General features: G+C 43.0%; 1 protein-coding gene across 1 annotated transcript in view; it reads left to right on the top strand.

Moving 5' to 3' along the window:
- Positions 1–25,507, top strand: part of DIS3L (DIS3 like exosome 3'-5' exoribonuclease) — a 121,733-nt gene that overhangs the window by 24,187 nt on the left and 72,039 nt on the right. The window contains exons 3-4 of the mRNA XM_082253003.1: positions 15,894–16,022; positions 17,277–17,412. Coding sequence (XP_082109129.1) covers positions 15,894–16,022; positions 17,277–17,412 — 265 coding nt within the window. The remainder of the gene's footprint in view (positions 1–15,893; positions 16,023–17,276; positions 17,413–25,507) is intronic.

The following is a 25,507-nucleotide window of genomic DNA, read 5'->3' as shown; positions in this document are numbered from 1 at the left end:
CATACCAGTATGGAGCCTAACGCATTACCCAGTCCATACCAGTATGGAGCCTAACGCATTACCCAGTCTACACCAGTATGGAGCCTAACGCATTACCCAGTCTACACCAGTATGGAGCCTAACGCATTACCCAGTCTACACCAGTAAAGAGCCTAACGCATTACCCAGTCTACACCAGTATAGAGCCTAACACATTACTCAGTCCATATCAGTATAGAGCCTAACGCATTACCCAGTCCATACCAGTATGGAGCCTAACGCATTACCCAGTCTACACCAGTATAGAGCCTAACACATTACCCAGCCCATACCAGTATGGAGCCTAACGCATTACCCAGTCTACACCAGTATAGAGCCTAACACATTACCCAGCCCATACCAGTATGGAGCCTAACGCATTACCCAGTCCATACCAGTATGGAGCCTAACGCATTACCCAGTCCATACCAGTATGGAGCCTAACGCATTACCCAGTCCATACCAGTATGGAGCCTAACGCATTACCCAGTCCATACCAGTATGGAGCCTAACGCATTACCCAGTCCATACCAGCATGGAGCCTAACGCATTACCCAGTCCATACCAACATGGAGCCTAACGCATTACCCAGTCCATACCAGTATGGAGCCTAACGCATTACCCAGTCCATACCAGTATGGAGCCTAACGCATTACCCAGTCCATACCAGTATGGAGCCTAACGCATTACCCTGTCCATACCAGTATAGAGCCTAACGCATTACCCAGTCCATACCAGTATAGAGCCGAACGCATTACCCAGTCCATACCAGTATTGATATCTAGCATAAGATTTTCTTTCCATGAAAATTTGATGTGTTTTCGAAGTGTTCCTTTCATTTTTTTTTTTTTTTGAGCAGTGTATATCTAAATCCAATGGTTGCCACCGCGGACAAATCAGGGATAAAAAAATGGGCCCATGTGCACAGCAAAGCCTGTAGTGTAGTGCATATAAACCAAAAAAGAGAGCGGCACTTACTGGTCTTGAAAGGTGAACGCACGATTAATGGTTTTATTTGGCGTTTCAACGAGGCACAAGCTTGTCTCCCTGTATACACATTTTTTTTTCTATATGTCATTTTAACGATTTTGTGTTTGTTTATATGGATGGTCAATGTTTAATGGTCACTTCTGATGCTATTGCTTTTAAAAAAAAAAAAAACGCTAGGACAGGGGGTGGCTCTATTGACACCGCCCACACCTGTGTAGGTGTGGGGAGGGACTAAAGGAGTGTCAGTGGAGCATCCCAGGGTTATGAGTAAGCACAATATAAGTGTGTGAAACACGTCAACCTCTGTACTTGCGGTGATTGTTGTTACACTTTTTGGATGTTGCATAAAAACGGACTCACGTTTTCTTGGTGTGCAGCCATTTCTTTCTCCCATACAGAGGTCACTGTGACCAAGCCATGATGGGTGGGGCGAAGCAGATCTGTGGCTAAAGCCACACATTTTGCAAGCAGCGGGTGGGTTCAAGTGATGTTTGCATTGGACACACAGAAAACTGTTTTCTGTGTGTCCTTACATTGACAGGCGTTTTACTATGCAGTAAAATGCTTTTTACCTGCACTATGTGTGAATTCACCCTAAATGAATCCTTAAAGCGGAGTTCCACCTAAAACAAAAAAAAATACCCCCGATACAGTCAGGGCTAGTACATTCCACAATGGATAGCCTCTGAACTGTCCCGGGTTGCACTTACCTTTTATAAGAAATACTTACCTTGAAAAAGTATTGTCCACCGCTGCCGTCTCAGGTGTGGGCAGCTGAAGCCAGCGTGATCCTCTTCTGCGTCCTCTTCGCTCCCACGATGCACTGCACCGGCCCCGTCGTCACTTCCGGAGCCGCAGCGTCATCCCTGCACAGCTTCTGGGCATGCCCAGAAGCTGTTTAGCAAGGTATGACGGCGCCTGCACCAGAACTGAAGTCGGGGCCGGTGCAGGCGCATTGATTCCTGGGAGCGATGACGTTCAGCTCCCAGGAATCATTGCAAGCCAGGAAGTGATGACGGGCCGAGGGGAGGAAGAGGAAGTAAGGTAAGTATATTATCTTCTAAACAAGGTAATTAAAAAAAAAAAATTGCGATTATCCATTTGTTTTTCAGGTGACCCAGAGCAAGAAGATGTACCAAAGTTAAATTTTAGGGTGGAACTCCACTTTAAGTGGGGTACACACTAGTAGAAAATCTGCCGAAAGTTCCCGTCCGAGGTAAAATCGTACGATTTTCGGCTAGTGTGTACACAACTTTCAGCAGCCGATGCCGACATTTTCAACGAAAAAACATGGAGGGGCAAACACCAAATTTTTATCGTCCGTCCCCAGACGACCAATTTTCGTTTAACGTGTATGCAGTACATCCGCGAAAAATCGGATACGAAAGACCGTGCATGATCTGAAGTTGCGGACGACCCGGAAGTCTAGGAACAAATGTCCCAAAAAAAATAAAAAAAATCGGACGAGAAATTTTGTGAACATTTATACACTGTCCGCTAAAAACGGTTATGAACGCTGAGCATGAGAGAGAAAAATTTAAGGATATTTCGTCCGATTTTCGTCAAGTGTGTAGTACGGGCCTTTAGAGAGACAGTTGAATGGGGACAACCAGTTACAGGTAAATGGGGATCTAGATGCCGGTGTGATCTGTCCACGCAGTCGTGGAATCGCTATGCGCTTTCATCACCTAGCTCACTAGAGGGTTGATCTTGTGACAGAGATGCAGATGAAGCACATCTTTGTGGCTGGTTATCTTTCCAATCAATTAGAATGAAGGAAATCAATACTTAAATCAAATGGGAGTTAAAAGGGAAAAATCAAATAGGAGTTAAAAGGGGAAAAAAAGCGATCTCTCCATTCATTAGTTTAGGAAATGGAACACCTCTGCAAATAAAAGCTGCTTGTTAATGGAGGTCATCAACAATGACTTGCTGTATATTAGGATAGGCTGGGAAATATTAAGAATATAAAGATGAGGATAGGCAGTTTAACATGTAAAATGCATGCTATGTCCTTCAGGGGATGTCCATTAGTATGTTCTAAATCCCAGGAAGGAATACCATTTCCTTAACAATCAATTGCCTTTTATGTTGATTAACGTAAGTGGTTTAAGATCGATTTAAGCGAAGAATAATTATCTAAAGATTCTGAACAGCCACAAAGATACTATCAATCCATTTTGCGTTTACTAATTATCTTTGCAAACCCAGATAATGCCTTAAATTGATGGTGAAACACTGCTGTGCTGTACATAGATTAGAGCTGTGGGAGGAGCCCAGAGGCTCCACCCATTACAGGCTGCCTGCGGAAAACTACAGGAGGGGGCAGAGACAATACTGGTCATCTGCACCCCTTCCTGCCAGCGGCACCCATGTTGGCCTTCCGACCAGGGCCATCTTACCGAATGGGCATGCTGGATAGTTGCCCGGGGGCCCCACTTGCCTGGGGGGCCCCACCTGCCCAGTAACCCAGCCCCAGCCAAGCATTAGTCCTGATTCCCATGTGCATCCCGCTGCTGAACTTAGCAGCTGGCAAGCGTCTATCGGCCCTGCGCTGCTGTCAGGCCACTTGGGCCATGGAGGGAGAGCCCACAACTGCAGGAATGCCTGTCCGCCTCCATGGGAACAGGCACACTCAGGACAATCGAGTCTGACTTCCGTCCGTGTGTGTGTGTTAACCGGACCCAGCTGCCCAACCTGGGAACTGTCATTAGCCTGGCACTGCTGTACCAATAAATATCGCCTTATCGATAATTAGCATTTTTATTCTCGTGGGTGATTGTGTAGGCGGGGCCCCAGAGCACTGCATTGCCCAGGGCCCTTTAATGCTCTTAAGATGGCACTGCTTCCGACTATCCCATTACACCGGTGAGCCCAGGACCTTGGTAATCTGCAATGCTTCCTGCAAATAATGAACCTGGAAGTCCCATTTATTATGTCACTTTTGGGTTCAGAACAGTCATTTCCTATCTACCGTAGCCAAGGATGCAGCTATCCAAGCACAGTCTGTACTTAATTAGCTGCTTTGGAGGGCAGGGAATTTAGGGTCTAAAGGACTCCTGATGCCCCTATAAATAGGACCTATCACTTGCACATGCTTACACATAGGAGGCATTTTAGCACCTTTTAACCCTTTTACAGCCAGATTCGTACAGACCTGACAGCAGGACCAGGAGAGTGTATATACAGGTGCATCTCCTAAAACAAATCTGAATATCTTATTTATTTCAGTAATTTAATTTTAAGAAGTGAAACTCATATATTTTATATAGTTTCTTTACACATACAGAGTGATGTATTTTAAGCATTTCTTTTTTTTTTTTTTTTTTTTTTTTTTTTTTTAATTTTGATGATTATGGTTTACAGCTAGTGAAAACCCAAAATTCAGTATCAAATTAGAATATTACACATAAGACCAATAAAAAAAAAAAAATATATATATATATATATATATATATATATATATATATATATACATACATTTTTTTTTTTTTTTTTTATACAGAAATGTTGGCTTAGTGAAAAGTCAGTCCATGTACAGTATAGGATGCACTCAATACTTGGTCGGGGCTCATTTTGCAGGAATTACTGCATCAATGCAGCGTGGCATGGAGGCGATCAGCCTGTGGCACTGCTGAGGTGTTATGGAAGCCCAGGTTGCTTTGATAGCAGCCTTCAGCTCGTCTGCATTGTTAGGTCTGGTGTCTCTCCTTCTTCTTCTTCTTGAGAATACCCCACAGATTCTCTATGGGGTTTAGGTCAGGCGAGTTTGCTGGCCAATCAAGCACAGTCAGTGATACGTTGCTCATGTGACCAGGTATTGGTAGTTTTGGCTGTGTGGGCGGTGCCAAGTCCTGCTGGAAAATTAAATCATCATCTCCATAAAGCTGGTCAGCAGAGGGAAGCATGAAGAGCTCTAGAATTTCCTGGTAGAGGTCTGAGCTGACTTTGGACTTGATAGAACACAGTGGACCAACACCAGCAGATGACACGGCTCCCCAAATCATCATGGACTGTGAAAATTTGCATTTCATTTGGAAATCAAGGTCCCAGAGTCTGGAGGAGTAGTGGAGAGGCTCAAAATCCAAGTTGCATGAGGTCCAGTTTAAAGTTTCCACAGGCGGTGATGATTTGGGGAACCATGAAATCTGCTGGGTTCTCCATGCCACGCCGCATTGAGGCAGTAATTCATGGAAAAGGAGCCCCGACTAAGTAATGAGTGCATCCTATACTGTACATGGACAGACTTTTCACTAAGCCAACATCTTCTTCTTTTTATTGTATTGGTCTTATTTAATGTTCTAATTTTCTGAGATACTGAATTTTGGGGTGTCACTCGCTGTAAGCCATAATCATCAAAATTAAAAGAAAGAAATGCTTAAAATATATCACTCCGAGTGTAACTCATCTATTTAAAATATAGGAGTTTCATTTTTTAAATAGAATTACTGAAAAAAATGTACTTTTTGATGATATTCTAATTTTATGAGATGCACCTGTATCTGTCTGTCATATGGAATTGCCCGATTGCTTCCAACCCCCCCCCCCCCCCCCGGCAACAAAGGCCCCCACCCCAATTTTGGACTGCTGTGGATTTACCTTATCGGGTACCAGCCAAGGACAGCTAAAGACAAAATACTGGTAATGCTGCACAACACCCAGTTAGGTACTTTGTGCCGTTTCATATTTCTGCGATGACAGAGATCGCATGTAATTCAGAGCGCACTGCTCCTAAAATCACATGCGATGTCTGTGCGGTGCCAATTCAGCCATACACTTTGTATGGCTGAATTCGCACCGCAGTCGCACCGAACACACACAGGACCCTTTTTTTGGTCCGCAGCAGAATCGGATCGCATGATGGTTCACACTTGTGCGATCCGATTCTGTGCGAACTTTCAGATCGCACTGCGATATGCGATCTGATCTGGGGGTGTCGTTAACTATCAATTGACACCCCCAGCATATCGCATATGGCAGTGTGAACTGCCAGGGGGGCGGATGCGATGCGGGAACACGCTGTATATTCGCAGCGTTCCCGCATTGCAGAAATGTGAACCGGTACTCAGTGCTTTTAATTTGTTTGGAATAAAAAATGTGTGTTTTCACTGGACACTTGACTTTGGTGAAATTGGGCTCTTGACTGTTATTTATGTGTTTCCCCAGGAGCGCCCCCTGGTGTTATGTTTCTGCGTCTCTTCCCACCATCCCAGTGGTCACTTTGAGGCTGCCCTGTTTTTTGTTATATCTTTGCAATACAGTACATCTTATTCCAGATGCGTGGGTATATAGAGGGGTAGGGAATTGGCGCTGCCCAATTCCCTACCCCTCTATATACCCATTATTAAGATATAGCGTTTGCTATATTTTAGGGAGGCTGCAGCCCCTTCATCCATTTAGATCTCTATAGCGCAGGATTTTCTCTTTTACTTATTCCAGATGCAAATTGTCTGATTCAGATGGGGAATTGGCAGTCTAGCACCCTATACGCTTGTATATACAAAGATAAAAAAATGTCAGGTTATTTCTGGTGTAGACAGCTGACCCTCATGTCTACGAGCACCAGCCGGCTGATCTTGGGGGGTGGTAATACTGATCAACTGAGTTGGATTTTTGTTGGCGCTTTTTCCTTAAGGTATGTTGGCCTTGAGGAGATCTTCTTGCCTCTCCCTTTCCTAGGACTATTGTCATAGAATGGTTGTTACGGCAGTTTATTACAGTAGCAACAATAGTCATATCAATGGGTAACCAACAACAACCATGATAATCTTCTCAGAGGAACAAGTAACATCCTTTTTTTTATTTTTTTTTTTTTTTTTTTGCTTCCAGTTGCTTTTGTCTTCCTAATGGCTCATTCACATGTGCTTTAATCTCTGAGGAGCGTACCAAATTCGGATCGCTCTTTAGAAAGACTTTGACAGGTGGTGAGGAAGAGTTGTTTCGCTTCCTCACTGCCTGCTTTAACCCCCGATGAGTTCCACACTAGCAGCCCTATTCACTTAAATAGGTTGAATTTAGTGGGCACTACACCGGCATGGGGTATAATTCTTGCAGCGGCAAGCTGGACTCTGCAGCTTAAGGCTACGTTCACATGTTGGGGTAGCGGATCGCGGGCAGAATCGCCGCGATTCTGCCCGCGATCTGGAAATCATTGCAAATCGCGGGACGCCTGTGCGTTGCCGTTGATTTGGAATGGCATCCCAAACGCTGTGCGATGTTGCCGCGATTTCCGCCTGCCGAATCGCAGTAACATCGCGCAAACAAAATCGCGGGAAGCCCCAAAGAAGCTCTTGTACCTTTTTTGGGTGTCGTGCGACCCGCGATTTTGTTTGCGCGATGTTACTGCGATTCGGCAGGCGAAAATCGCGGCAACATCGCACAGCATTTGGGGTGCCATTGCAAATCAACGGCAAAGCAACGGGCGTCCCGTGACTTGCAATGATTTCCGGATTGCAGGCAGAGTCGCGGTGATTCTGCCCGTGATCCTCTACGCCAACATGTGAACGCAGCCTTAAGCGGAATTACCCATAACAACTTGATAAAAAATGTTCTTTAGCAGGGAACATACATTTCACATTATTAATTGCGCTACCAACATTAGTGTGTGCTGTAAATTGCCTCCAGGATTGTTACTTTTTCTTCTTGCTGGAGGCTGCCATATTGCTGAAGCCCACAGCCCCTGAGCAGCTGTAAATCATAAAGTGGAACTAAAACAATCGATTTATTGGTTTCAAAAGACAGTTACATTCCTTTATTCTGGGATTGCCAACTGTCGCATTTTCTTGTGTCCGCAACCACACTGTCAAACATCAAATGTCTGGTGTCATAACTGATCACGTGTGCAGCACCATGGCAGTTGCAGATCAAACAGAAGCAGCTTCATTGGCTGTAAAGGATAGAAGGGTTTCATTCCGCTTTAAGGCGGTCAGCAGATCGGCCTCTACAAACTCAGTAATGCCTAAAAATAGAGAGCAACTGAGCATGTGCAGAGCAGGGTGAGACGGTATGTAGCATGTGCAGAGCAGGGTGAGACGGTATGTAGCATGTGCAGAGCAGGGTGAGACGGTATGTAGCATGTGCAGAGCAGGGTGAGACGGTATGTAGCATGTGCAGAGCACGGTGAGACGGTATGTAGCATGTGCAGAGCAGGGTGAGACGGTATGTAGCATGTGCAGAGCAGGGTGAGACTAGATTCTAAACCGTATAGACACCTATTTATACATAGCTATACCTGCAAAAAGGGCCAGCCTGAAGTGATCTATCAGGACTTAATTTTCTGACTTGCGTTCCACTTTAAAGGGATAGAGGGTGGTAAAAGCGTGGCTCAATCATGGGGGTTTACCGCTATGCCCACACTGCAAGGGTTAGTTGCTCATTTATGTCTAGGGAAACAATAAAGGGAGATCTGCCCCCCCCCCCCCATACCTCCCTATAGGTAGACTGGTCCCCCTTGCTCTTGCAGTTTAGGGTCCTGATGTCATCAAGACCAGAGCAGGGTCCATAGCCCTGCTTTGGATGTGAGGACGCCGAGGGCCACTACACCAGCGGATCAAAAGGGGGCGCCACCATCCAGGGAAGTGGAAGAACAGGTTAGTGAAACGATTTCTCCTCTCCCCTGGACTACATGAGCTATTGACCCTTATGCCCCGTACACACGTGCAGATCGTCGGCCGAACGATCGGCCGTCTTTTGTCCAGGGCTGTCGTGTCTGTTGAAAAGTGCAAAAGACTGCACAAGAATTTTGTCCGCCGACTACAGCCGACTGCAGAAGTGATGTCATGTGATGGTTAACTTTCCTTGTGTTTTTTCTTTTCTGAGCATGCCCAGTCTTGCAAATCTGCTGTCTGTCGGCCGAATTCTGTACTGACTGGCGAACAATCGGCCGTTCTGGTGTCTGCATACAAAAATTTTAATGCTTGCACGACAGATTCTTTTCGGCCGAAAGTGCGCTGTCGGCTGTCGGAAGCATCATACTAACAAGCCGAAAATCGGCCGATCGTTCGGCGGCCCAACATTTTCGGGCCGACAATCTGCACGTGTGTACGGGGCATTACTCATTTTTTTTATCTGCACAGAGTTGGGCTTTAACCTCTTGTTGCCCATGTAACTTGCATATACAGAGGCAAGGCGGCTCTCCGGCACTTCCAGGTAGGGGGCGCTCATGCCGCCGGCACCTTGTCTGTGCTGTGATTAAACACAGCGGGTGCCGGCCAATACACGATTGTAGGGAAGACACTCACCACAGGGCTCTGCCTATGTACACAAGGCAGAGCTCTGTTCTGTCAGCGGGGAAGTAATGAATTTTCTTTCCCCACAAAGCAGGGAATAAAATCCATTACTACCCTTAGTAAAAGAACTTTTTATTGCCTTGATGTTTAACCCTTTCCCAGCCAGTGTCATTAGTACAGGGACAGTGCATATTTTTAGCACTGATCACTGTATTTGTGTCACTGGTTCTTAAAAAGTTTCAGTTGCCGGCTACAATATCGCAGTCCCGCTATAAGTTGCTGATCGCTGCCATTACCAGTAAAAAAAATTAAATTCCAGTATATATCCCATAGTTAGAAGCTTTAACTTTTGCGCAAACCAATCAATACATGCTTATTGGGATTTTTTTAAACCAAAAATATGTAGAAGAATACATATTGGCCTAAATTTTATCAAGAAATCTGATTGTTTTTTTTTTTTTGTTATTATTTGATGTGTTTTAGCAGAAAGAAAAACATTTTTTTTTTTTTTTTTTATAATTTGAAGTGTTTTTTAGCAGAAAGTAAAAAAAAATGTGTGTTTTTTTATTATTATAATTTGATGTGTTTTAGCAGAAAGTAAGAAATTTTTTTTTTTATTATTATAATTTGATGTGTTTTAGCAGAAAGTAAAAAGAAATTGTGTTTTTTTTTTTATTATTTTTTTATTTTTTTTTTAGACTAGTAAAAAAAAAAATCAGATTTCTTGATAAATTTAGGCCAATATGTATTCTGCTACATATTTTTGGTTTAAACAATCCCAATAAGCGTATATTGATTGGTTTGCGCAAAAGTTAAAGCTTCTAACTATGGGATATATACTGAAATTTACATTTTTTTTTTTTTTTTTTTTTTTTTTTTTTATTGTTGTTATTTGATATGTTTTAGCAGAAAGGAAAAAAAAAGTGTTTTTTTTTTTTTTTGTTTTTTTTTATTATAATTTGATGTGTTTTTTAGCAGAAAGAAAAAAAAATCTGTTTTTTTTTTTGGTTTTTTTTTATTATTATAATTTGTGTTTTAGCAGAAAGTAAAAAAAAATGTTTTTATTATTATAATAATAATAATAATAATAATAATAATTTGATGTGTTTTAGCAGAAAGTAAAAAAAAATGTTTTTATTATTATTATTATTATAATTTGATGTGTTTTAGCAGAAAGTAAAAAAAAAAAATTTTTTTTTTTTCCAAAATTGTCAGTCTTTTTTTGTTTATAGTGCAAAAAAATAATCCAGTGGTAAACAAATGCCACCAAAAGAAAGCTTTATTTGTGGGGGAAAAAAGTACATACATAACTTTCATTTGGGTACAGTGTTGCATGACTGCACAATTGTCAGTTAAAGTATCACTGTGCCATATTGCAAAAAATGGCCTGGTCATCCAGGGGGTAAATCTTCCCAAAGGTCAAGTGGCTGAACATCTGCCTTCTGCCCTTGGCTTTGTCGCAGAATGGGTTAATCTGTCAGATAAGTGCAATGAGCCCCTGTAAGCCGTCACCCACTGGAAAGTTTTTTTCCCCTGAAGGGCCAGAGTCACACAAACACAATTAACATCCATTATGCGCTCCTCTGACAGGGTTTTATCCAAAGTGGCTATAGGAATGATAAATCTGCACTTTATCTCTGCAACAAATTTGATTTGTGTAACGATTTTCGTTCAGATATAGCGATCGGCGCACCTCTCAGCTCTCCTATTTCATAGGGTTTGATGGACAGCGTCCAGTGTCAGAGACGTCTTCCCAGGAGCCTTCCCTACCCAACCATTATTGAGCTGTGCTTTCTCTGCTGTACTATTTTTTATATTTAGCACCTTTTTTAATTGATTGAGAGTTTGAATGAAGTGCTTTTCACACCAATTGCCCTATTTCACAATGGGGAAGATGGCCGGCTTCCATCTCGGTTGTACTTCTTTGATTTTCTACCCAGTAAAGCGTCAGATAACAGTACAAATCCAGCCTAAACTTTTCTTTGGTAGTTTTGTGTCCAGAGGGATTAAAACTGCTGTCCATTTTTACTGCTGCCCCTCCCTTTACTGTCCTGGTGTCAACAGTGTCACAAGATAGGAAGTGAGGGAAAATCTCCAGCAGTGACACACACACACAGGAAGGCAGAGAACAGCTTTTGGCTTATCACTTCTGTCTGTAACCCAGCTTTTCCCTTCCTGTCTGTTTAAAAACAACGATCGCCCGGAAGTGAGGGTAGCCGGTCCACACTAGCGCGACTTGTCAGCCTGACAAGTCGCGCTCCCTCGCGGTCCATTGACCGCTACAGGACCCGTTCTAATAGGAACGACACAAGTCGCTCCGATTTAGAAAAAGGGTCCTGTACTACCACTCGGGGCGACCTCGGAGCGACTTGCATTGACTTCCATTATGTGAAGTCCCTGCAAGTCGCTCCGAAGTCGTGGTGCATGGTAATGCACAAGTCGCCCCCGAAGTAGTAAGGAGTCGTGTCGCCATAGTGTGAACAAGCTCTCTCATGGAGAAAATGTAGAGAAAATAAAAACCTGACAGGGGTTCCTTCCCCATTCTCCAAAGCACAAAAGAAAGTTTTGGCCAGGCATACGCTTGAGCTCTGGAAGGTTTTGCCCCCCACTTCTATGAGGAGGCCTTTTTTTGCTATTCAGCAATGCACTACTTTGAATGGTAATTGTGCGGTCATGCAACAACTGTACCCAAATGAAATGTATATCCATATTTTTCACACAAGTGGAGCTTTCTTTTTTGTGGCATTTGATCACCACTGGGTTTTTTATTTTTTGCTATAAAACATATCCAATAAAAATAAAAAAATCTAATTTCTTCATAGATTTAGGGCAAAATGTGTTCTTCTACGTCTTTGGTTTAAAAAAAATAAAAATAAAAACAATAAGTGTATATTAATTGGTTTGCGTGAAAGTTATAGCGTCTACAAACTATATGGTGTATGTGTGTGTGTGTGTGTGTGTGTGTGTGTGTATGTATATATATATATATATATATATATATGTATATATATATATATATATATATGTATATATATATATATATATATGTATATATATATATATATATATGTGTATATATATATATATATATATATATATATATATATATATATATATGTATGTATGTATGTATGTATGTATGTATGTATGTATGTATGTATGTATGTGTGTGTATGTATATGTATATATATTAGGGCTGCAACTAACGATTAATTTGTCTGTCGACTAATCTAACGATTATTTAAATTTTTTGTTTTTTTGCTTGAGTGTCTTTTTGATTAGCTAATTAATCCTGTAATTAATACAGACCCCTCAGTAAGTCCCTTACCAGTACAGACCCCTCAGTAAGCCCCCCTCCCAGTACAGACCCCTCAGTAAGCCCCCCTCCCAGTACAGACCCCTCAGTAAGTCCCTTACCAGTACAGACCCCTCAGTAAGCCCCCCCTCCCAGTACAGACCCCTCAGTAAGCCCCCCTCCCAGTACAGACCCTTCAGTAAGTCCCTTCCCAGTACAGACCCCTCAGTAAGCCCCCCCCCCTCCCAGTAAAGATCCCTCAGTAATCCCCCCCCTCCCAGTACAGACCCCTCAGTAAGCCCCCCCTCCCAGTACAGACCCCTCAGTAAGCCCCCCTCCCAGTACAGACCCCTCAGTAAGCCCCCCCTCCCAGTACAGACCCCTCAGTAAGCCCCCCCTCCCAGTACAGACCCCTCAGTAAGCCCCCCCTCCCAGTACAGACCCCTCAGTAAGTCCCTTCCCAGTACAGACCCCTCAGTAAGTCCCTTCCCAGTACAGACCCCTCAGTAAGTCCCTTCCCAGTACAGACCCCTCAGTAAGCCCCCCCTCCCAGTAAAGACCCCTCAGTAATCCCCCCTCCCAGTACAGACCCCTCAGTAAGCCCCCCCCCCCTCCCAGTACAGACCCCTCAGTAAGCCCTTAAATTGAACCTGCTGGCTAACCAAGGCTGTCTGTAATAGAACAAATTACTGGATCTTCCTGACCCAGATTTTTACTGCACAGGGTTGCTGTAGATGAAGTGGAGAGGCACTGTTGAGCACCTCAAATGTCTTCAACACAGACATGCTGTAGTTATGACAGTTCATACTGAAGACATTTTTAGGTTTTGTGGCAATCTTTCTGCATTTTGTAAAAATATGGATAAGCTTTAATTATGTCACAAGTTATGACAATGTTTTATTTCAGTAAGTAAAAAAAAAATAATAATAAAAAGGGGCATAAGGGCATTTTACTAACTTTTGCACCAGCAGAGCATTGTAACACATCACTGCCTCAGTGTGCAGAGCGTCGCTCGCCTCCGGGATGTCATGCCGCTCGCCTCCGGGATGTCATGCCGCTCACAGCGGCTGGAGCACAGCGGGGGCCGGGGGCGGGGCAGTGCAGCGCCCCAATCAATGCAGCGGCCAGCCGGCAATGCGAGCAGGGGGCGTGTGACGTCATGCGGTGACGCGTCGATGCCTTTTACGCACGTCGACGTATTTTTGTAGTCGACGAGTCGTGACAGCCCTAATATATATGTATATGTGTGTATAATATATATGTATATGTATATATGTGTATGTATAATATATATGTGTATGTATAATATATATGTGTATGTGTGTGTATATATATATATATATATATATATATATATATATATATATATATATATATAAATTTATTATAAGTGTGTATGTATGTGTGTGATAGATATATATTGGAATTATTTATTTCTTTTACTAGTAATGGCAGTGATCGGCGACTTATAGTGATAGTGCTACATGCAATCTGACACTAACTGACAGTTTGTGGGAATTGACTGACATCACAAGTTACACTAATACAGTGGTCAGTGCTTATACTATATACTGCCTCTGTACTAAATGACACTGGTTGGGAAGGGGTTAACATCTAGGGGCAATCAAAGGGTTAACTGTGTGTGTACAGTGTTCTGCTTTTACTAAGCAATGTGACTGTTTATTCCCTCCTTTACATGGAGACAAACAGCCTCATCGAGGTACTCTGTAGAGAGCCCTGTGTTGTTTACCAACACAGAGTTCTCTTCTGTCATTTGCTCAGCCAATCAGAGGGTCCAATGATCGGTTGTGCTGTAGTGAATGACAGCAAAGCCAGAGCGGCAGGTCCCACCCCCCCCCCCAACCTGGAACCTGGAAATGCTGCTGGATCCAGCACAGCGCAGTAAAGCTACACGATCTGGTACTAAAGTGGTTGTAAACTGTTGTGTTTTTTATTATATTTTTTTTAAAAAAGCATGTTATACTTACCTGCTCTATGTGATGGTTTTGCACAGAGAAATCCAGATTCTTTCTGCTCTGGGGTTCCCCCGCCGGCACTCTTTGGCTCCTCTTGTTCTGCAAGTACCCCCATAGGAAGCTGCTTCCTGTGGGGGCACTTGTCAGGCGTGATCTCCAGCCACGCTGTCTTTATTCGTAGACACACAGAGCACGGCTCAGCCCATGCCTAATAAAATTAAATTCAGGGATATGCAAATCCATTCATCATGTGCATTCTTCTTGAATCTCGATGTGCTTTGTGTGTTTCTTCTAGATCTGTGGAGACTTCCTGTAATAAAGACCGCTCACTGCTGGTCTCTCCTCGTGCAGGGTGACTGGTTTGGTCTCTCTCCCCCCTCCTCCCACCCTGTAGTTTTTTTTGCAGGCAGTCTGTAGTAGGTGGAGACTGCTGGGCTCCTCCCACAGCTCTGCTCCCTGCATAGGCTACGTTTAGCACAGTGATCCCACTGCTACTTTTAAAACAGAATATCTGGGTTTGCAAAGACATTGGGTGAACACAAAGTAGGCTTTTTTTTTTTTTATATCCGATTTTGTCTTTTTAAAGAATGTATTTGAATGAAATTTTTTATGCCTGGAGTTCAGCTTTAAAGTAGAAGACCCTTTTCCAAAGTTTATTTGATTTTGTTTTATTATGTTTTTTTGTACCATGTAGAACATTTGTGCTTATAGATGGTCATAGTCCTAAGGTTAAGGTAAGTTCAGGTAAAACACTACAGGCATACCCCACTTTTAAGTACACAATGGGACCAGAGCATGTATGTAAAACGAAAATGTACATCCAAGTGAAGCAATACCTTTTTTTCACTTCTCAATGCATGTAAATACACAAGCTCTATAGGAAATCTTGGTCAGCTTAACATGGCATTGCTTCCGAACCATAAGTGACGGACACCAAACTTGGGGAGCACGGTAAGGGGGCCCAGGACTATGACATGGTAGATTACCTAAGCAAACTGGTCCTCCACAAAATAGGATATGTTGTAGTCCTGGGTTCCCTCTTTGTGCTCCCCACATTTGGTGTCCCTGTCGCTTATGGTTCGGGAGCAATGCCATGTCAAGCTGGCCAAGATCTCCCATAGACGCCAATGTTAAAACCAGCAGCAGTGCTATGTCAAGCTAACCAAGATTTCCTATAGATGCCAATGTTAAAAACCAGGAGTAGTGCCATGCCAAGCTGACCAAGCTGTGTCCGTACTCGCGAGTGTACGTAAAGGGAGTGTACGTAAAACAGAGTATGCCTGTACTTGACAATAAGCTAGATTGCTAAAAGTTTACAATGTAAAGATCATGCTTTCCTCTATATTGGAATGCATTTTTATTCTTACTTTCCTCTTATTTTTCCAGGCAGTACAAGAGGCTTCGAACCTTGCTTCGCGATCCCCGTCACGATTGTATCTTTTTCCCAAATGAATTCCAGCTCTATGCTTATCTCCCCAGGGAGATGGGTGAAGCTGTGGAAGACTGGCAGTCGAGGTATGAGTCTTCTGTGGTTCTGTTCATTACACAAATGTGTTTTCATTGTAAAAAAAAAAAAAAACAAAATCCTCTGTTCGCTCCATGGAGTTCAGGGATTAAACTGGGATTCAGGTTTCTCCCTACTAGAATTCCCTACAAATCATCAGTATTTTACCGTTATATTAAAGATAAATTGCGATTTGCTTTTTAAGAAAAAGATGAAAACTCCACTTGCTGTAGAGAGCTGCTGGAAGGGCAGGTAGTGCTCGGAGTTCCCATTACAGAATTGTTCACATTGTCGATCCATTTTCAAGAACACCCAGCAAAAGGGTCCCCCTTTATTCAACAGGCTGAATACAGAAGGGTACTTCATGCAGTGGCAGAAAGCATAGAAGTACACACTTGTGAAGTGGCAGCGTGTGCGTCGCCGGGCGCTGTTGCAGCGTGTGCGTCGCCGGGCGCTGTTGCAGCGTGTGCGTCGCCGGGCGCTGTTGCAGCGCGTGCGTCGCCGGGCGCTGTTGCAGCGTGTGCGTCGCCGGGCGCTGTTGCAGCGCGTGCGTCGCCGGGCGCTGTTGCAGCGCGTGCGTCGCCGGGCGCTGTTGCAGCGCGTGCGTCGCCGGGCGCTGTTGGAGCGCGTGCGTCGCCGGGCACTGTTGGCGCGCGTGCGTCGCCGGGCGCTGTTGGAGCGCGTGCGTCGCCGGGCGCTGTTGGAGCGCGTGCGTCGCCGGGCGCTGTTGGAGCGCGTGCGTCGCCAGGCGCTGTTGGTGCGGCAAGTGGGAAAGAGGGAGAGATTTGTTGAGAGCGGGGGGGGGTCGAATAATGGGGGGTCAGGTGCAGTGGTGAGAGTTGGGGGTTGGGGGTCAGTTAAGGTGCAAAAGCAGGAATGGGGGTCAGCTGCTTTAGTGAGAAAAAGGAGTTGTCATGAAGGCGCAGTGGTGGGAAGATTTCCCGTTTTGGTAGTGAGAAATGGATTGCTGGCAAAGTGTGCGTTTGGACGGGGGGGTGGAGTTCAGGCACAGTTGTGCGTGTTGCCTCTCCCAGGAGCTTTCAGCTGTAATTCCAGATCTCTCAGCCAGCAGACTAGGTCAGGCAGGGCTGGAGGTGAGATCTCAGACCAGAGATTACAGTTCCTGTGTAAGCCAAAGCAGAAGCTAAAGAGGTAGGTAGGCGGTGTGAGCCGAAGAGGCCAGAAATGATGACAATGTCCCATTACTGCACAGACTCACAGGGGACTTCTCTAAACTTGTCTGATTCCTTTTGATTTGTCTGCAGATGCATTTACAATTCCACAGTCTGGTATTATCAGCACTGCCAAGCTAAATTACCCATCATTATGGTAACTGAGAATGAAGAGGTGATCCAAAAGTACAACAATGAGACTGAAGGTGTCTACGTCTTATCATTCAAGGTCAGTGAGATACACAGCAAGACACTGTGCAAGGTGTGAACTCCGGTAGAAAACACTTCAACTGTTTTTATTTAGATTGAGCTTTTTTTTTTTTTGCTAACCAGAGGGGTTATTGGTTTCCTCTGTATGTCTGTTATTTGGGAACACTACTAAACCTGAACCATAGGCAGCTGCAAAAAAACAAATACAGTTCTTTATTCATTAGAAAATAATTTAAGTGATTTACAAAGGACATTTTTTTTTTCTTTTATAAATAATGTCTATACTTACCTGCTGTGTGCTATGGAATTTGCACAGAGAGGCTCCGAACCTCCTCCTCTTGCATCCCCGCTGGTGCTCCTGGCCCCTTCTCTCTGTCCAGTGCCCCCACAGGATGCCGTTTTCCACGGGGGGACACTTGTGCATGCTCGCCTCCGAGTCTTGCTGCTGCGTCCTTTCACATAGACAGCAGGACTCAGCCACGCCCCCTGTTCCCTCTTCACTGGCTTTGATTGACAACAGGAGCCAATGGCTCTGCACCTCCTATCTCCAGAACATAGGGGAAGTATATTATAGTTCAGAGAGGTAACCTGGGCAGGACACATAAGACTTCTATGGTATTTCAGTGCAGCAGAGGCACTGTGTTTTCAGTTTGACGGGAAACACAATTAATTTCTGGAGGATCAAAACATATTTTTTTTTTTGCTAGAAAATTACTCGGCACCCCCCAAACATTTTATGTTTGTTTTTTTTAGCAGAGACCCCAGGGAATAAAATGGGGGTTGTTGCAACTTTTTATGTCGCACGGTATTTGCGCAAAAAATTTTTAAATGCGTTCCATGAAAAAAAAAAAAAAATTCACTAGTTAGCCCCTGTTATTTTTTTTTTTTTTTTAATAATGTGAAAGATGTTACATCGAGCAAATAGATGACTAACATGTCACACTCTAAAATTGCGTAAAGACAAGAGAACGGTCGCCCAGGCGGGACTTTATATGAGGTTGCCACAATAGTCATGAAGAGTCAAAGAGTAAAATTTATTAGTAGAGTAAAAGCATACAATCGATATAAATGTATAGCCATAAGTATAGTTACAAAACATGTACAGCATGTAGAAAACAATTGACAAAATAGCAGCAAATTGCGCATGATGACAGCATTGCAGCATCCGTGTAGCATAGTATTGGGTATATCTTGTATTGTAAACTCTACGCGTTTCGTGGGTCTAATATGCCCACTCATCAGGAGTATATAAGTAGGTCTGTCTAAAAGTAAATAATAAAAAATAAAATATCAATATTTGCTGTGCGTTTATATTGGCCAACAACTGTGAAGTTTCAACAAATGTATGACCCAAGTGGGGAAACAACACTTACATTGGGCCAAATCAGATTGAGAAATGCTGCCATGAGGTGGGGTGCCAACGTCTGATCCGGGAGCTGAAGAGACAAGAGTACCCACAAGAAAATGGGGAGCCGGGCAAGGAAACATGAGTGATGGAAAATGTGATATGACACTGGCTGAAAAATGCAAGAAATAGTATATCAAAGTATTAGAATATGGGCTGTATCACATAGTGAAACATGAAAGTATTCAATGTACAAGGTATGTTCCAGCAGAAACAGTGTCAACATTAGAGAAGGAGAAAAAAAAAAAAAAAAAAAAAAAACGAAAGAAAGCACCGAAGAAAAATGCAGATCCCCAGAAAAAGTGCTGATCACAGTGTAACCAATGACCAGGAATAGTGATGAGAAAGCTGTGATGAATAAAATAAAGTGAGGAAGATGAGCTCATATGGTTTCATAACACTGGTTGAGTAAGCATAGTATCTCAGGATATTGAAAGTACAAAAAAGTATCAATATAATAAATAAAGATGATACAAATAAAATTATATAGTAAAATTGAGACAGGTGTAGGAACCATAGAGTAATGAGCTCGCAGGGTGGTGCCTGTTCTAAGGACAGCAATGCTGGGAGTAGTGAGAGACTGAAAGAGTGAAGTGTCTAAAAGAATGGGAGGTGGAGATGGTGAAGGAAGTGGTGGGAATTAGACAAGGTGTGTAATTATGTCCACATAGTGAACCCATTGGAGAGAGAAAATATAGGATATCAGTGCATGAGAGGACAGAAGTGCATAAAAGTTGAGTTCATCACCCGAATATCCACATAGGTTGCACGTAGATCTTGTCCCTAGCGCCATGTGTATGGTAGGACAAACCGAACTTGTTCGTCAACATGGAAAAAGCCAGCACAAGCTGGCAACCATGACCATAGATGTTACAACCATAACCAGCACATGTAGACGCTGCAATTGCAGCGGTGCATGTGACCAGCAGGAACATGACGCCGATATATAGGTGGCTCCACCCTAGAGGGGAGGAGACAGCAGGGGAGGAAAACCTCCCCATAATATATCGCAGCTCCCGGAGCAGATCTGCACCTACCACCAGGGGGAAGCGCATAAGCCATTGAAATGCAGGTGCCGAAGTGTACCTGCAAAAACGCATGGTAAAATGAATAATTAATGCAATGTGTACAATGCTTACATGAATTGATGCTGTAATGTTACATCGGTTAGACTAAAGCAATGCGAGACCAAAGGCGGGCAATGGGTGTCTTCCACCCGGGAAATACTGGTAAAAGAAAACTGGTCTAGCACTTGCAATTGTGTACATCTCCATCCCTAAAATTATGTAAAGACAAGAGAACGGTCGCCCAGGCGGGACTTTATATGAGGTTGCCACAATAGTCATGAAGAGTCAAAGAGTAAAATTTATTAGTAGAGTAAAAGCATACAATCGATATAAATGTATAGCCATAAGTATAGTTACAAAACATGTACAGCATGTAGAAAACAATTGACAAAATAGCAGCAAATTGCGCATGATGACAGCATTGCAGCATCCGTGTAGCATAGTATTGGGTATATCTTGTATTGTAAACTCTACGCGTTTCGTGGGTCTAATATGCCCACTCATCAGGAGTATATAAGTAGGTCTGTCTAAAAGTAAATAATAAAAAATAAAATATCAATATTTGCTGTGCGTTTATATTGGCCAACAACTGTGAAGTTTCAACAAATGTATGACCCAAGTGGGGAAACAACACTTACATTGGGCCAAATCAGATTGAGAAATGCTGCCATGAGGTGGGGTGCCAACGTCTGATCCGGGAGCTGAAGAGACAAGAGTACCCACAAGAAAATGGGGAGCCGGGCAAGGAAACATGAGTGATGGAAAATGTGATATGACACTGGCTGAAAAATGCAAGAAATAGTATATCAAAGTATTAGAATATGGGCTGTATCACATAGTGAAACATGAAAGTATTCAATGTACAAGGTATGTTCCAGCAGAAACAGTGTCAACATTAGAGAAGGAGAAAAAAAAAAAAAAAAAAAAAAAACGAAAGAAAGCACCGAAGAAAAATGCAGATCCCCAGAAAAAGTGCTGATCACAGTGTAACCAATGACCAGGAATAGTGATGAGAAAGCTGTGATGAATAAAATAAAGTGAGGAAGATGAGCTCATATGGTTTCATAACACTGGTTGAGTAAGCATAGTATCTCAGGATATTGAAAGTACAAAAAAGTATCAATATAATAAATAAAGATGATACAAATAAAATTATATAGTAAAATTGAGACAGGTGTAGGAACCATAGAGTAATGAGCTCGCAGGGTGGTGCCTGTTCTAAGGACAGCAATGCTGGGAGTAGTGAGAGACTGAAAGAGTGAAGTGTCTAAAAGAATGGGAGGTGGAGATGGTGAAGGAAGTGGTGGGAATTAGACAAGGTGTGTAATTATGTCCACATAGTGAACCCATTGGAGAGAGAAAATATAGGATATCAGTGCATGAGAGGACAGAAGTGCATAAAAGTTGAGTTCCTCACCCGAATATCCACATAGGTTGCACGTAGATCTTGTCCCTAGCGCCATGTGTATGGTAGGACAAACCGAACTTGTTCGTCAACATGGAAAAAGCCAGCACAAGCTGGCAACCATGACCATAGATGTTACAACCATAACCAGCACATGTAGACGCTGCAATTGCAGCGGTGCATGTGACCAGCAGGAACATGACGCCGATATATAGGTGGCTCCACCCTAGAGGGGAGGAGACAGCAGGGGAGGAAAACCTCCCCATAATATATCGCAGCTCCCGGAGCAGATCTGCACCTACCACCAGGGGGAAGCGCATAAGCCATTGAAATGCAGGTGCCGAAGTGTACCTGCAAAAACGCATGGTAAAATGAATAATTAATGCAATGTGTACAATGCTTACATGAATTGATGCTGTACTGTTACATCGGTTAGACTAAAGCAATGCGAGACCAAAGGCGGGCAATGGGTGTCTTCCACCCGGGAAATACTGGTAAAAGAAAACTGGTCTAGCACTTGCAATTGTGTACATCTCCATCCCTAAAATTATGTAAAGACAAGAGAACGGTCGCCCAGGCGGGACTTTATATGAGGTTGCCACAATAGTCATGAAGAGTCAAAGAGTAAAATTTATTAGTAGAGTAAAAGCATACAATCGATATAAATGTATAGCCATAAGTATAGTTACAAAACATGTACAGCATGTAGAAAACAATTGACAAAATAGCAGCAAATTGCGCATGATGACAGCATTGCAGCATCCGTGTAGCATAGTATTGGGTATATCTTGTATTGTAAACTCTACGCGTTTCGTGGGTCTAATATGCCCACTCATCAGGAGTATATAAGTAGGTCTGTCTAAAAGTAAATAATAAAAAATAAAATATCAATATTTGCTGTGCGTTTATATTGGCCAACAACTGTGAAGTTTCAACAAATGTATGACCCAAGTGGGGAAACAACACTTACATTGGGCCAAATCAGATTGAGAAATGCTGCCATGAGGTGGGGTGCCAACGTCTGATCCGGGAGCTGAAGAGACAAGAGTACCCACAAGAAAATGGGGAGCCGGGCAAGGAAACATGAGTGATGGAAAATGTGATATGACACTGGCTGAAAAATGCAAGAAATAGTATATCAAAGTATTAGAATATGGGCTGTATCACATAGTGAAACATGAAAGTATTCAATGTACAAGGTATGTTCCAGCAGAAACAGTGTCAACATTAGAGAAGGAGAAAAAAAAAAAAAAAAAAAAAAAAAACGAAAGAAAGCACCGAAGAAAAATGCAGATCCCCAGAAAAAGTGCTGATCACAGTGTAACCAATGACCAGGAATAGTGATGAGAAAGCTGTGATGAATAAAATAAAGTGAGGAAGATGAGCTCATATGGTTTCATAACACTGGTTGAGTAAGCATAGTATCTCAGGATATTGAAAGTACAAAAAAGTATCAATATAATAAATAAAGATGATACAAATAAAATTATATAGTAAAATTGAGACAGGTGTAGGAACCATAGAGTAATGAGCTCGCAGGGTGGTGCCTGTTCTAAGGACAGCAATGCTGGGAGTAGTGAGAGACTGAAAGAGTGAAGTGTCTAAAAGAATGGGAGGTGGAGATGGTGAAGGAAGTGGTGGGAATTAGACAAGGTGTGTAATTATGTCCACATAGTGAACCCATTGGAGAGAGAAAATATAGGATATCAGTGCATGAGAGGACAGAAGTGCATAAAAGTTGAGTTCCTCACCCGAATATCCACATAGGTTGCACGTAGATCTTGTCCCTAGCGCCATGTGTATGGTAGGACAAACCGAACTTGTTCGTCAACATGGAAAAAGCCAGCACAAGCTGGCAACCATGACCATAGATGTTACAACCATAACCAGCACATGTAGACGCTGCAATTGCAGCGGTGCATGTGACCAGCAGGAACATGACGCCGATATATAGGTGGCTCCACCCTAGAGGGGAGGAGACAGCAGGGGAGGAAAACCTCCCCATAATATATCGCAGCTCCCGGAGCAGATCTGCACCTACCACCAGGGGGAAGCGCATAAGCCATTGAAATGCAGGTGCCGAAGTGTACCTGCAAAAACGCATGGTAAAATGAATAATTAATGCAATGTGTACAATGCTTACATGAATTGATGCTGTAATGTTACATCGGTTAGACTAAAGCAATGCGAGACCAAAGGCGGGCAATGGGTGTCTTCCACCCGGGAAATACTGGTAAAATACTCTAAAATTGCGCACACTCGTGGAATGGTGCCAAACTTTGGTACTTGTGGTGTTTAACCACTTTACCACTAGAGCATTTTGCTGTCTTACGTCTGGGCCACTTTTTGCGATTCGGCGCTGTGCGACTTTAACTGAGAATTGCGCGGTCGTGCGCCGCTGTACTCAAACGAAATTGACGTCCTTTTTTTCCCACAACCAGAGCTTTCTTTTGGTGGTATTTGATCACCTGTGCGATTTTTACTTTTTGCACTATAAACAAAAAAAGAGCGTTTATTTTGAAAAAATAACAATATTTTTAACATTTTTTTTATATGAAATTCCCCCCCCCCCCCCAAAAAGATGTAAAAAACAATTTTTGGCCAATTTGTTTTCTGCTACCCATGTTTGGTAAAAAAAATCGCAATAAGCATATTTTGATTGGTCCCCAATCATTTTTGGCGTTTTTTTTTTTTAATGAGTAATGGCAGGGATCTGCGATTTTTTTTTTTTTTTTTTTTTTTTTTTTTTTTTTTGCAGGACTGCGACATTGCGGCGGACAGATCGGACCCTTGACTGACATTTTTGACACTTTTGGGGGTACCAGTGACATTACTGCAGTAATCAGTGCTATAAATATGCACTGTTACTGTAAAAATGACACTGGCAGGGAAGGGGTTAATTTTATTGGAGAGGGAGGGGTTAATGTATGCCTGGTGCTTACTGACGTGTGGGGGAGGAGGTGACTGTGTGAGACAGGGACAGATCGGATGTCCAGCTATGCTGAACACTCCGATCTGTCACTCCCTGTCACTGAGGAGATCCGCCCGCTTGTGTTTACACAGGCGGGCGGATCTCCACACTAGATCCCCGACGATTGGGGCAGAGCAGCGGCGATCGCCGCTGCTCCTCCCCTGGCCCAACTCCCGCTGTGAATGAAAACAGCGGGAGCGCGCCTCCGGCGGTGCGCGAGCGCCGCCTACAGGGGAGGAGTCTGGTGACGTAGGTCTACGTCGTCAGATGGGATCGTGCCACTTTGCCGCAGTACTATTCAAGTACTCAGTGGTAAAGTGGTTAAACGCAGTTTAGGTATGCAAAACATACGTATGCATTTGCTTCTGTGTGCAAGCATGCGAAACGGGGGGGGGGGGCTTATATATATAATTACTTTTTTTTATTTTAATATAATATTTTTTTACTTTTTTTTTATTTTAATATAATATTTTACTTTTATTTTTTATTTTAATATATTTTTTTACTTTTTTATTTTAATATAATATTTTTTTACTTTATTTTAATAGAATATTTTTAAATTTTTTTATTATAATATTTTTTTACTTTTATTTTTACACTTTCCCTTTTTTTAATTTTTTGGATCATGTAAGTACAGACTCCCCTGTACAGCCAAGTTTGACAGGCGTGCAGGGGTAGGTGTGCAATACAGTCTTCATTTGGCCTGCACACCTGCCCTGTATGCCTTTCAAACTCACACAAGTAAATGCCTCAGTCTCTGCACCCATGTGAACAGGGCCTAAGGCAGTGATAAGCATCAGCTTTATCCACACAGCTTTCTACAATTTTAAAAAATATTTTGCGCTTTTCAGTACTGCAGTGGAAATATTTTTTGAGTTGGAGATGAAAGTGGTGCAGAGTCCTTGCGGTGTAGCAGTCTATGTGATGATTGTCACATTTCTCGCTGTCACAGAAGGTTCTGCCGGTCATTGTGCCCAATGTTGTGTTATGGGCAGCGGTCCACATAGAGTTTGTTACAGATTGTACACTGACAGGGCTGTAGAGTGTTCTCCCATTGTGAAGCAGACTTGTTTTACTTGGCTTTCCCTATTCTGACAGCCACTGAACTCTGGGACAATGACACCATAATATCACTATTGTACCTGAAACAATCCCTTTTTGCTTTCCTTAGAAAGCGCCAGATATTATCAGCTGGCACAAGTCCCTTACTGTAGTAATAGAGGGATGAACCAGGTGATGACATGTGGGAGTGACACCTCTGTTGTC

The sequence above is a fragment of the Pelophylax lessonae genome, assembly GCF_965119305.1.
Source record: "Pelophylax lessonae genome assembly, chromosome: 4".
Classification (NCBI taxonomy): domain Eukaryota; kingdom Metazoa; phylum Chordata; class Amphibia; order Anura; family Ranidae; genus Pelophylax; species Pelophylax lessonae.
The sequence above is the reverse complement of the archived record's forward strand: the minus strand, read 5'-3'. Positions and strand labels throughout refer to the sequence as shown.